The sequence below is a fragment of the Balaenoptera acutorostrata genome, chromosome 21 (assembly GCF_949987535.1).
Source record: "Balaenoptera acutorostrata chromosome 21, mBalAcu1.1, whole genome shotgun sequence".
Classification (NCBI taxonomy): domain Eukaryota; kingdom Metazoa; phylum Chordata; class Mammalia; order Artiodactyla; family Balaenopteridae; genus Balaenoptera; species Balaenoptera acutorostrata.
This window is the reverse complement of record NC_080084.1, coordinates 25,520,395-25,533,966: the sequence shown is the minus strand read 5'-3', so window position 1 is coordinate 25,533,966 and position 13,572 is coordinate 25,520,395. Positions and strand designations below refer to the sequence as shown.

The 13,572-nt window shown below is 37.0% G+C and overlaps 1 protein-coding gene across 40 annotated transcripts in view; it reads right to left on the bottom strand.

Annotated features, from left to right (window-relative positions):
- The window catches only part of SORBS2 (sorbin and SH3 domain containing 2), a 204,819-nt gene that overhangs the window by 39,477 nt on the left and 151,770 nt on the right, over positions 1–13,572 (bottom strand). For 27 of the 40 annotated variants that reach the window (XM_028165371.2, XM_007177890.3, XM_007177893.3 and 24 more), the window contains 4 exons: positions 6,868–7,026; positions 6,093–6,176; positions 4,250–4,306; positions 25–74 (listed from right to left, as the gene is read on the bottom strand). In XM_028165371.2, the coding sequence (XP_028021172.2) occupies positions 25–74; positions 4,250–4,306; positions 6,093–6,176; positions 6,868–7,026 (350 nt within the window). The remainder of the gene's footprint in view (positions 1–24; positions 75–4,249; positions 4,307–6,092; positions 6,177–6,867; positions 7,027–13,572) is intronic. The other 13 variants (XM_007177900.3, XM_007177903.3, XM_007177904.3 and 10 more) reach the window with 4 other exon arrangements.

Here is a 13,572-nt window from a genome sequence, read left to right as displayed (position 1 = left end):
GTTGCATAATAATGAGACGCTTACCTAGTGGGTCTTTCCAGGCTCCTGTCTATAGAGGATTGATACAAGGAGGCCTGTTAAGATAGAAAGATAGTTCCATGAAAATTTTGTTTGTCCCTGGACATTATATTAGGTATCCTAAAAAGAATACTGTCAAAATTGAGATTAAAAATACCATTTATTTTGGGCATAAAAATGTTTTCCCAAAGAGAAATCATGCAACCTAATTTCTACTTTCTTCTTATCTACTTCCTCTTCTGATATACAGTCATCCCTTGGTATCTGATGGGAATTGGTTCCAGGACCTCCCCAAGGATACCAAAATCTGAGGATGCTCAAGTCCCTCATATACGATGGTGTACTATTCGCATATAACCTACCCACATCCTTCCGTAAATTATCTCTGGATTACTTATAATACCTAATACAATGTAAATGCTATGGAAATAGTTGCTGGCATGGAAAATTCAAGTTTTGCTTTTTGGAAATTTCTGGAATTTTTTGGGGGGGAATATTTTTGTCCCTAAGTTGGTTGAATCTGTGAATGTGGAACCCACAGATATGGAGGGTCGACTGTACAGCACCGCTCTTCTCTGTGTAACTCAAAATATTCATAAATCAAACATTGCCTGAGGGGGAAAAAGAAAAATCAATAACCACTCCTTCATGTAGAAATAGACTATAAATAGAAATTTCTTACATAAAGGAATGGTTTGATGTTTAAAGAAATATTTGTAGTCATCATGCAATCCTTATAAAACTTAACCTTCTTTATAAATTTTTGTCATGTTGCCAGGTGTTATTTTTATGTAGACATAAAATGTAAGCAGAACTGCTTTCATCTGTCAACATAGACATGACTTTTTAATAAAAACCACAGAATTTGGTTTGAAATTAAACTAGACTACCTGGTCCTTAAATCAGAAATTAGTTATGTTCAGGGTTAGCTTAAAATAAATGATTTAATGAACCAAAATATAACCTTTTTTTAGGAAAGTGCACTTTTAACATTTTAGTCAGAAAATCAGCTCTCAGTTATCCATGGTTTTAGGGACAAAGAAAAATAGATGATACAAATTGATAAATAATTCCAAATGCTTATTGTATACACCATTTTCATACTTCTTCATTCTGAACAATACAATGAAACAGATATTAAACAAAAATGTTAAATATGAATTTGAGATGAAAGTAGTTGTGGTATGATGCATGATGTCTAGGTTGTATAGGGAAATGCCTACCAAATACACACACACACACACACACACACACACACACACACACAAGCCCCCTTATGCATAACTCTAAAATTGCTTCTATTAACTAATATTTTCATTTTTACTGAATGAGAATGGAATTGCCCAAAAACAAACAAAAGCATCTCTCTGCAAGAGAATATTACCCTCTCTTTTCTCTAGACAGAGAAAAGCATATTATAATACTTTTAGTTCCTGTAAAACATTTAGATTCTGAATTTCTCAATAAATATAAAGATAGAAAAAAATTGGTCTGCTAATTGGATAAGTTTACATGACTATTTTGACTTGCTACTCTGAATTGGACACTGGAAAGGTGGAAAGATAAATACTAAATAAGAAGGATGGCAAACAAGTAAATAAATAAAACCAATTATATTCTGATTTTGAAATATTAATTCTACATGTTTGCAGAAGAGCAACACCAGAGAGCCTCAGAGCACTGCCACCTGTGTGGCTCACAACTTTCATGGGACATCCAACCACAAACCACAGTTGGCCATCAAAAAGTATCCATTGTGGAACACTCTTAGAATACCCCTAGAGTGATCAGAAATTTTGAATCACCAGCTAAATGATTTTGAATCATGAGCCTAAACAATAATATGAAATAAAACATAGTGTAAGAAGTGAAGGCTCTATACTGATAAATTAATTGTGTTTTAGACTTAGGCTAAGAAACTACAATTACCTTGTGCTGGTTTCCACAACCTAAAATAAACTGAAACCAGTATTGTGATGTGTGTTCAAAGGAAAGGTTCAGTATTAAATTATAAGGAAACAATAAAAAGTCTAGATAGATGACTAAGAGAAAACCTTGTATGATAAGTATATGACTAGTACTCATTCTGAAATGGAAATTGTCTCCAGAAAGGAGGTAGCTATTTCACCTATTATGATCTACTGAGTATTTACATATTACCATTATTTTAATACACCTAAATGAAGGTCATTTTAATAAAATACAGACACTGAATTGCTCTTTCTGCTATGTGATCATGTGATTAAACTTTGCTTAAAAGTCCTTAATTGTTCCTTATTAATGCCAGCTTCTCACTTATATTTATGGATTAAAAAGTATGTTATTCATGGCATATACTAGGCAACTGATAAATGGTAGCTAAGATAAGGTCTAATCAATTACAAATTTTACCAGAAATGTTTTACATAAGGTTATTAGAGACAGAATCCAGTACCTTATCAGAGGATTTTTTAACACTGAAAAACCATGATGTGAAGTTAATAATATAGTTAATATGCTATCAGAACATACGACACCCCCTTCTCAATCCCTAAGAGATAATGCAAAATCAGTTTAACCATCAGCAAAGTGCTTCTTTATGTGATTTTTTTTGCCACTACCATTAACATTACAGAATGCATAGAATTAAGTTTCTACTATTTTTATCCCAAGGATTACTGTGTAATGTTAATTATAGAAATGTATTTCACAGAAATTAATGGTTAATAAGAAATAGTATTAAGTAAATAATTTGTTTCTAAAAGATTTGAGCTCTAAATATATCTTTTGGAATTGCTAAGAAGTATGATATAAAGGAAATAGCACTGAAGTGAAGGTTAAGAGATCTGTTTTTTATTTTTAATTTGCCACCATGTTATCATCTGATTTTGGACATATTTCTTAAAATAGTTGAACTCTACTTTTCTTGACTGAAAAATGAGTGAGTTAGACGTGGCGATCTCTAACTCCATTTCAGTTCTCAATGAACTAACTGTCTTAAAAATATCTTGGAAATATCTGACCAAGATATCTGAGAGAAATATCTGACCACATTGAATTCCAAAGTAAATTCTTTGGCTGTTCATATGTTGAAATGATACCCTTTCTTCAGATCTAGAGGTAACATGACACACAGAATAGAACTGCTTGTTGTATTTGATTTTCTTCAGATTACACACCTATGTACAGCAAATAAGCCTTTAGAAATGATTGAATTCAATAACCCAGAATGTTTCTGGTTACTCTATTTACTTTTTATTTAATATATAAATATTTCAACACTTCTCTGTTTTAACATACACTGTGATGCATACCTCAGGGGAAATAATTTGGAATTGCAAATTGGTCTAGAAAGTTGGATATTTCCTCCTGAGACTGTGCCTGCAATTCCAGTTGTCACCATCGTGTGTCAGTAGTATACCCTGCAGCATAGGTATTCTACTAGTTTTGTTTTCTAGTTGCACATATTTAACTGAGTTAAGACTTTTTAATGAAAATATATATTTTTCATACTCTCTTTGACTAACTCAAATATCACTTTACATTGCCAGGCATAAATTTTTTTTTTTTTTTTTTTTTACTTATCAGATTGTCATGAGCATTCCTATACAGAGATGGAAAATGCATTTCATCTCATGTGCCAGTGATAATCTATTAGAGTGGCTGCCTGGATTATAGCATTGAGAAGGATTAGTAATGTCTGCCAAGGGTGTCTGACTGGGAAGTTGTGACATGTGTGCCAGTTATTTGTCAGCCCTATTCTTGATTTTATCTGATGCTAAAGTCCACAAATTGTATTTAGGAAAATGAAAGAATTAAAATAAATTTTAGGAATATGTGAGGCATAAAAATCTGATTATCTAAGAATATAAACTGTCATTCTACACCTCCAAGCATGATGATAAAATGGCTCTGAAGAGATTTCTAGCAGTATTTTACTCAGTCTAATCAAATATATGCACTAACACTACTACTTTTGCTTTTTGATTATCACACTCCTGGATACCAGGATGCATTGAATAGTTCACCTGAAAGTAATGATCGGAATGATTCTTCACCTATGTTTCAGAAAGAGCCAACAATTTTGGTATAATTAATGTCCAAGCAATGATACTGGATACAATCCAGTGATGCAAAGACAGATTTTCAAAAACAGCTTAGACACTTTAGCGAATTGTAAAACACGGATGTTCAGAATCACAGTAACAGGTCCTAAGAGAGAAATCTGAAAAAGAGAATAATTTGTTTTTACCTCATTGGAAACACCAGAAGAATGATCTTGAACATAGTCCAGAGCCTTTTTAGGAGGCTGGGTGTAGATGCACCACATAAGCAGAAGTGTAGAGATGGAATGGAGGAGAATCAATGGCAGCAAGGAATGAACATGTGGAAAAGGTGACAACAGTTAGAAATTGAGCGCTGACAGTATCAGATACACATATAGAGTGACATGAATGGAGCAAAATGGGGGTAGCCCAGGAGGAAGAGTGCGATGTTCGTAAATATTCTCAAGCACTGGGCAAAATTACTAGTGATTTGATTAGTATATTTATAAACTCATTTCATCAAATCAAAATTAGCACTCCTAGTCTCTAGCCACAGAGGAATGCAAGGTACATTAAAAAAACACCGAAGGAGCAGGTGGATAGCATGCTGGTGAGTTTCCATGTGTGGCCTGAAAATGATTGTAGAAAAATGCTGATAATTTAGGTTCAAAACAGAAATTGGTCCTATCCCTATAAACTGTCTAATCAACAATAACAACATGTATAAATTAAAGCTAGGAAATATTTTTTCTCTAAAGTAAAATGCATTTATGTGAATACTTGGATTCAAATTAGGAAAAATATTCTTCCTATTAGTTATAGAAATTCTAAAAATATTATTTGGTTTATACTCATTTACAGTCACTTTTGATCCAGTTCAATAAGATACAATGAATCTAACCAAGTCTCCTTTGCATTTTAGTGGACAAAAGGGACTAGCTACTATAACCACCTAGTATATAATATATGGTCAGTATATGACTGTATAAATCAGTCTATGACATGATAAAAGAAAGATTGTACTCTCTGATCTTTAATAAAACTTCTGTGTGGTATATTCGGTATGTTAAGTGTTTAAAATTCAGAAACGCCAGTGAGAGTATAAAAACTATGTAACTGACAGACATCAAATGCACTGTGTCGGCAGCTGCAGTTCCCCAGTAAAACTCGAGTTAATAAAGGAAATTGTTATTTGAAGCTTGGGTTGATGCTTTATCCCAAACAGATTAAGCAGTTCTCGTAAGGTCCACCTTTGGTGGAGGTCTGGGAACTAGAGGAGTCGTGGTGGTTTTCAGTAGCAGGAGGAGAAATCAAGGTCCACAGGGTTTCCTTGTTTTTCCTTTTCCTTATATCCCTAAGAGCAAATGAGACATTTTATAGTGGGGATATTCTGGCAGTATATTATAGTGGGGATTTGCCAGAAGTTTTTGTTTGCTTTTGTTTTTTTGATAGGTCTGAGTTTAACTTCTGACTCTGCCACTTAACTCTCTTGGGCAAATTACTTAACCCCTCTGGCCTCCGGCTTCTTACTGGAGAGACATTGTGAGGACTCAGATCGTTAGTGTGGAACCCAGCCCTCTCCAGGTGCTTGGTGATTCCTCAGCAAATAGGAGCTATCATAATAGTAATTTTTATTACTGTAAGTTTCACAGTGCTTTTCTGATTGAGCTAGATCCAAATGGACTGTAAACAAATACAAATCTTCTATAAATCTGTAATAATTGTCTGACTATTCTAGGACAGATACTATCTCAACATTTTGAATCTGTAATCAATCAGATATTAAATAATCTAATGCATGATTTGGTGGGAAAGAAAAACTATATAGGAAGTGTCTGACATGTTTAAATGTTTGGTAGAGAAGTGAATGCGGGCTAAGCTGTACCAAATTTGTGTGTGTAGAATATACTTTTTTCAGAGTATTTTTGGTGTATATAGTATTCAGCTTTCGTTCTCTAAATGACACCTATCTCTTCTGATAATGATATGTTTTATAAACCAAACAACATTCTCCTAATCGTTTTATATTAACAGTCTAGCCTCACTTACCGGGCGTCCAAACTCCAGTTCTGAAAAGAATTTATACCAGGGCTCATTTTCTAAATCTATGTCATCTGGATTTATGCGATCAGTCTGGAGCAGATGTGAAGGAAAAGGGAAGGAAAAGTCACACTGAGCTAAGTGAGGGCAATGCTGTGAGGCATGAAAAACACACACATTCGCACACAAACATGCATCAACTCTCACCCAACAAATCTCAGCCAGAGAGAACAAAGGAAGTAAAGTAAAATGGGCAAAATTAGGATATGAAGATGAGCTTTGATGGCATCACTTAGGCCCCTAGTTATTTTCTCCGCCATCATTTCTAGTTTTCTCCTTAGCTTGATGCATAAACTATGACAGACTCTCTGTGACAGTGAGATTGAGCATTGATAGCACAGCAGGATATTAAAACAGGCTCAACTCAGTCACCAAGTAGCTCTTCTGGGCGAGTCACTCCATCGCCCCCGCCCTCATTGGTCCCAGCGTGTAAGCCTGGAGTCAGCAGACAGTTCGCTCAGGTGCAGGCACTTGGAGAGCCTGGGGAAGGCAAGGGGTAACGTGGGAAGAGATACAAGGTGGGGGAGGAGTGAGAAGTGCTGGGAGACTGTTAGCGGGTTGATTGGCATGAAGAACCCGGGGTCTCGGTGAGAAAGAAAAGGGCAGCAAAGTGGGGGTGATGGTGAGTAGCCAGCCTCTGATTATCTTCTTAGCCTCTGGGGAGCCAGGGCTGCACCTGAACTTCCCGACGGCATGAGGTAAGTTAAAGAAGGAAGGAGCTCACCCAGATGGGAGAGAGAGCCGGGGTGCACGCGCTTGGTGTGGGAATGCTGGTCCTGGGCGGAGGGGAGGGGCTACCAGTTACTTCTCCATATGGTGACATAGAAATAGGCTTCCGGCCAGGGTCCCTTGGAACAGGTGTCGGAGTGGTTGGGAGAGGGGGCTGTAAGAAAAAGGGGTGAAGGAAAAACTGCTTCGTTAGATGGGGGTTCTCGAAGGGACCAAGAGGACACCAGCTAGCAGCACTTTGTGTCCTGCCTTAGGTGAGGCAGGAGGAAACGTTCAGGAAAAGTAAAATGTCCCCGGGGTCTCAGATAATTTAGGAATGGTCCGGATCACTGAAAAGGCGTGAAGACAAGGAACCTTCACAAAGTGAGGAAAGGCCACGTTTTATGAGATACCCTGAGTATCACCTTCTACCTGTCCCCCGTGAGCTAGAGAAATGGACCTGGGTGGGGTTAGGTTTTTCATATTACTGTGGTCGGTCAAGGTTGGGGAAGAGAGAGGGAGAAAATCCCACCCTGGTTTGGTTAAGACTTTAGAGAAAAATTTAAAAAAAAAATTTTTTTTTTTGTAATTGACTTACACCCCTCCACTGGTTTCTGAATGTCATATTTAAGATACAAAACCTAGGGCTGTTAATATAAGCAGGTTGAGAAAATATATACATATTATATATATGCTTTAATAATAGAAAAAAAGACAGACAGCATTTATTTTACCCAGTGATATCCTTAATGCTTTTAAATAATACATGCCTGACCAGATTCATTCAGGCCATTGATTTTACATTAAAAAGGGATGCTTAAAGTACTACATATGGGTTATGACTTCTTTGAGAATTTATTACATGACACTAATTAAGCGTGGAACAACTGGACAGTAATATTTTAAGTCAGGGGAAAAATAAAAAATCTCCAGTTCTCTAAAAGCCATTCACCTGGGCCAGGAGAGGACACATTCCAGGAGATATATGATGTGCTCATGGCCTCAAAGCAGATTCGTATCATGCCCTTCCAGTTCCTAAAGAACTCAAGGACCTCCATGGAGTAACTACATCTCAGCTCCAGGAGAAATGCTCTACAAACTTGTGATATTGGGTGCTTTGAGATATGCCATATTCAAACAAAAGCCATTATTTGACATTAGCTTGTCCGAGTGTTTTGTTGGCCTGTTGCATTCCCAATAGTTTTGTTAATAACACAGTCTGTATTTAATAATCAATTATATCCAAAGCCTTTTTAGAGATGTGCTTTTTATTTCAATATTTTATGAGATTATAATAGTAGTTACAGGCAGTGATAGAAAAGTTTGAGACATCATAACACAAGAGTGAAAGGGCCTATGGTATCCAGAATATGTGGTGACCATAATGATAAAGACCATGTAATAACCCTGTGACATGTTTACCGTGGAGTGGTAGGAGATTAAAAACAGACTATGATAACAGTTATGGTGGTGTCACAAAGCCTGTGTCTGGACAAGCACAGTACTGAGATTGTTCTGTTCTTTCTTTTAAAATATTATTCTCCTTTACTGTTATAATGTTATGGAGAACATCGTATAATCACTATGAGAAATGTTGCAGAAATTTTGAGATATATTCTCTTACTTAGTCAGCATTATATTTGGTTTACATTTCAGAAGTAACAGTGTAATTGATAGAAAGAAAATATTCTGGTAATTAATTTACCATTTTCTGTTTAATTAAAAAATTTGTTTCAATTTATCTCTGATTCAATAGTGCAAAAATAGTAATTGAGATTCTGATAGTACTGAAATACTGTTTTTCTCCAATTATCATTTAGATTATAGCTGCAGTATGTAGGTATTTTGTGGAATAGTTTGGCTGGAGCTGATATTTAAGGTAGTTGACACTAGAGAGAATTTTCCAGTAATTTTGTTCTGTCTGTAGAGACCCAGGACTGCTTCCACAGGAAAACTAATCTTTGGATTTTTCAAATCTCGCTGTTTCTAATGTTATATCCTTAATAATATTATTAATTCTTGATTTTATAATCTCTGTTTTCATGTACAGTACTTTATTTTGCTAAGGGGAGATAGAAACTTCTCTTTGAGGAAACATTTGTTTAAAAAACATTTTGAACAGTAGAGGGCAGCAAATTTACTAGACAAATAAGTATATTTGGTTACAACTTCACTTTGATTTCCACCTTAAAAAATAGATACAACAAACAAATATACTAAATCCTGATTTATAGAAATCTATTTCTATGATAGACTATGGAAAAGGGAGCAGAATATCTACCATCTTGCACCCTACCTTGGAATGGCAACTTCCCATGAATTATGATTTTGTAGATTAAAACTTCAATTTATCATCTCAATGGGCAACTGTCTAGAATTCATGCCAATAGAAATTAGAAGAGAAAACCCCCGCAAGGATAATTGGTAATTATCCATAACTTTGGAATGTAATGAAAAGCACATGCTTGAGCAGAGCCTCGATCGATGGTAAAGAAATGGTAAGTGGCAGAACTAGAATTTTCTCTACGCTGTAGTTGACCTTTTGAATCCCTTTAGTCAGGCAACAATTAAATGTATTATGTAGCAATCTTGAGTCACTCTAAGGTACACAGAGGCCTCACAAAAGTCAGTGATATACATTCAGATGATCAGCCGACAGACAGACATACTAATGATCTCACTAAATCAGCACTTTCCATGAGTGACTTGAAAGTTTTTTAGCCGTTCAACATGAATGTTAACATTCAGAAGCTCATTTAGGAAGCATGATCATGCTCATAAAAGACAACAAAAGAGCAGAGATACTGCTGCGCCTCTTTCTACCCTCTTTTGATACTCTTTTCATTTTGAAAAACTCAGCACACCTGGGCTTACAATGAACACTGGTCATGAGCTCAAGAGGAGGTAAGAAAACCTAAAATTATAAATCACACACAATTCTTATTTAAAGGTAACCTATTTTTGAAGTTTTGTTTTCTACAGTTTAAAAGCATTTTGTTGCTTTTCAGGTTATAAAAATTCTACTGTTCTCAGAATTCTTATTGCGGGCATGGGATTTCTATGTGCCGTTCCGAACAGAAAAATTGCCAACATCATTTGGTCCTTTATAACTTATGCTCATTAGATTTTTAAGCCTTAATGACATTGGCTACTATGTTTTATATTTATTGAGATACCACAGTAAGTGCTCTATACATTGTTAGTTGGGATAATTTTTTATGGTTCAAACCAACAGATGAAAGTCTCAGAATTTTTATAGCTTAAGCTTTAAGTGACAGTCTTCACTGCTAAAGAAGCTTAAGTTTACTGAGGCTTTAAATTGCATTTCAACTCTGCCCTGTGTTTTCAATGCTTTTTCTTTCACTTTTACCATTATGTGCAGGTTTAGTTATTGTAGAGAAAGATAACATCTCCCCCGTATTTTCTATTTTCAAGCATAAAGTTGTCCTAAATAAGTGCTTAATTGAATTTATATTATTTTATTTTAATGTGGTTCACCTATAAACATATCCAACCCAGATGGGATGTAGAATTTTATTAATATAATCCAAGCAGAGAGTTTGCATGATTGTCTCATGGAATAAATTGCAGTTGAAATCAGTTTAAGATAAATTCCTGGTGATGGCAAAGTATTTTTCTAGATCAAACATTTGGCCGATTTTGTCATCATTTCTAAATTTATAGTCAAATGAGCATCTAGGCACTTCAAAAATTGTATTCATTTTTACTTTCCTGTTAAAGAATATAAATGCATATTCCATTGATTTCTAAGGAAGAGGAGGATCCTTTTGGCCAGGGTCGGGGGAGGACTTCTCTTCCTCTACCCCCTTTGTACGCTAGGGAATCATGGAATTCGGGAACCACAGTTACTAACAGCAGTGTGTGGAATCCCTCGTGTGTGCTTTGACGGAGACCCATGGTGCCTTTTGTCACTAGAAATGTACAGACTTCATAGATTAGCAACAGAACAAGGATTAGGTCCCACCAACTTTACCCACTAACTGCAAGGGCAAAACCTATACTCATTCCCTTACTATTAATTCATCGTGTATTCACTGAACACCTACCATGTGCCAGGCATTGCGCTAGGTGCTGGGGATTCGACTGGTGCACCAGACGGGGTCCCTGCCTTCAAGGAGCTTAAAGTCTAGTGAGGGACACAGACAAGTAAACAGGCCATTACAATTCAGGGTTGTGAGGGGTAATGCAGTGTGCTGTAGGGGGGCTCACAGCAGGAGAAGCTTGGCCCCTAGTGTCCAGTAGTCGGGATGGTGCCCTGGGGGAAGTGAGACAGGCCGAGGAGGAGATGGGATCTTCCACAGGAAGAAAGAGGTGGTGCAGAGAGCATTCCTGGCAGAGAGACAGCCTGTGCAAAGGTCCAGGGGGGGAAGATTGACAGCTCTCTGTAGAGCTGGAACATGGTGAGTGAAGCAGGAAGGGCAGGAAGATACTTGAGGCTGGAGAGGTCAGCGGGGGCCAAACCACAAGGTTTTTTGTATATTACATTAAGGAACTTGGATTTTGCTCTAAGGACACTTGAGAGCTGGGAGAAAGTTTTGAGCAGGAGGTTTTCTAAGATTGCCCTAGCTGTGGTGTGGAGACTAGATAGGAGAATTAGGGAAAAGAGTTAGTGGCTGTCATTCTAACATAGGCGATGGACAATTGTGGACCAGAAGAGAAGAATGGCCGTGGCATTTCTCCTGAGAGGCAGGACTTTGAAATGGATGGGGAGAGGCGAATCCAAGATGACACTTGGGAAAACTGGGCAGACAATGGCGTCATCTCGGAATTCAAAAGAACGACAGAGAATAACCCAGCTGTGGTGTATAATTTACAGACATTTAAGATGAAAAGAGTAAAGGAATGCTCACAAACTGTCTTGGAGGAAAAAGACATGAGAGTGCCTAAATCTTGCGGTCCTTACGTGTTGTCCACATGCTGTCCCATCACTCGTACTTAGCAAACCTGCTCTCTATCCTCTCTCTTGTGTGTGTCCAAGACACTCTCGAATCTTACGTAAACTCTATCAAGATATAGCCACTCTCTGCAAAAGCACCATGCCCTGAGCCCTTTGTTTTTGTTTTTCTGATTTAGAGAGGCAACTGGAATGGATTCAGGGTTGATGAAAAGAAAAAGATAATAGTCGAGTCCTATAATAAAAACCTGGCCAAAATGATACAGATGATTAGCTCAAATCATTTTGCATAAGGCTGGCCCTCAGCAAAATTGTTTAGGAGGGATAAACATTTTGGTTCTTTCCATTTCTTCATAAAATATCCATTTTCATTTCCTTCCAAGTTTCTAGGTTCCTTCCACTGCTCCTTTCCTGTGGCAGCAGAGACCCATCCGTACCCAAATCTTCAGCCATACCCACATTCCAGATCTTTCCATTCTTCTTAGAGCTAGTTAAGTATACAGGTCTTGTGTCCTAACTACTCAGGGCCCAGGTTGCTGGTAAAATAAATCCAGTACACTAATTTATTATAAATGAACAAATTAACTTATACTGCAAAATAATTAAATAATCAAATACTCTAATTAAGGTGATAATGACTACCAGCTAAATGTGTTTCCGATTTAGCTAATCCGGGATGTGCAGCAGTATGGTGGTGATTAAGTGCACCAGGCATGAGTCTGCCTGGGCTCAACTTCCAGGTCCAGCACTCACCAGCCACGGGAACCTGAGCAAGGTTACTTAATATGTGCTCAGCCTCTCAATCTGTAAAACGGGAATTCCATACATCTACTTCATAGGGTTGTTGGGATCATTATATGATATAAGGCATAAATTACTAATTATAAGGCCTGACACATAAGTGCTCAATAAGGAGCTACAACTACTGCTATTGCTGCTGTTATTATTATTGCTATTTTTAAACCGGGAGCCTTCAAAGCTTTAACCCAAAGACATGGGTAAAGTGGAAATTTCTGTCACAATGACAGGGCCTGTGAATAAGCTCCTGATGGGGCGAATTCATTTGGTGTGTCTCCGTTTTAACCATACAGGAGATGGTCTACTTCTCACAAATGTGGCGCTACTTTGCATATTGATTAAATGATAGACTCCAAGTTCCTTGAGGTAAAGACTATGTCTCGCTCACTGCCGTGTCCCTCACACGTAGTACGATGCCTGGCACATAGGTGGGGCTTCACAGGTTTTGCTGCATGAGTAAATACTAGAAATATCCTGACGGGATTGCTTCCAAAATCAATCCTGTTTCCTGACATCACAGCTACAAAAGCATTCCAGGACAGTTACAACCCCCAGCATCCTAAGAGTCTCAGACATTGTTAGAATGATCGTTAATGTTTCATTATTTACATTTAAATCTGAGACTCATTATTTTGCATGATTATTTTGCTATTTTAAATTTTATGCAATGGCGATATCATGGTTCACTCAGTTCTCATCCTAGAAATTTCAAAGATCATGATATTCAGTCATATAACTTAGTGAATGGGTTATATGTTTGCAATGGAACCTGCAGTTCGGTGGTGTTTCTTTTTTTTCTTTCAGTTTTTCTGGTAAAGTCCTGTTACTCTAAAAGATATGAGTTATTTGAAGAAAGGCAAAGAAGGCTTAGAAAAATATCCTGTATGAATTATGTGATTATAAGGTTTTTGAACATGTTTCTCAAGAACATAACCATAAATACAGGGTTTCAAAAACTAAATCAAGGACACTCATATTGGGTGTGGTGAGCAATGGTTTCTAATCAAA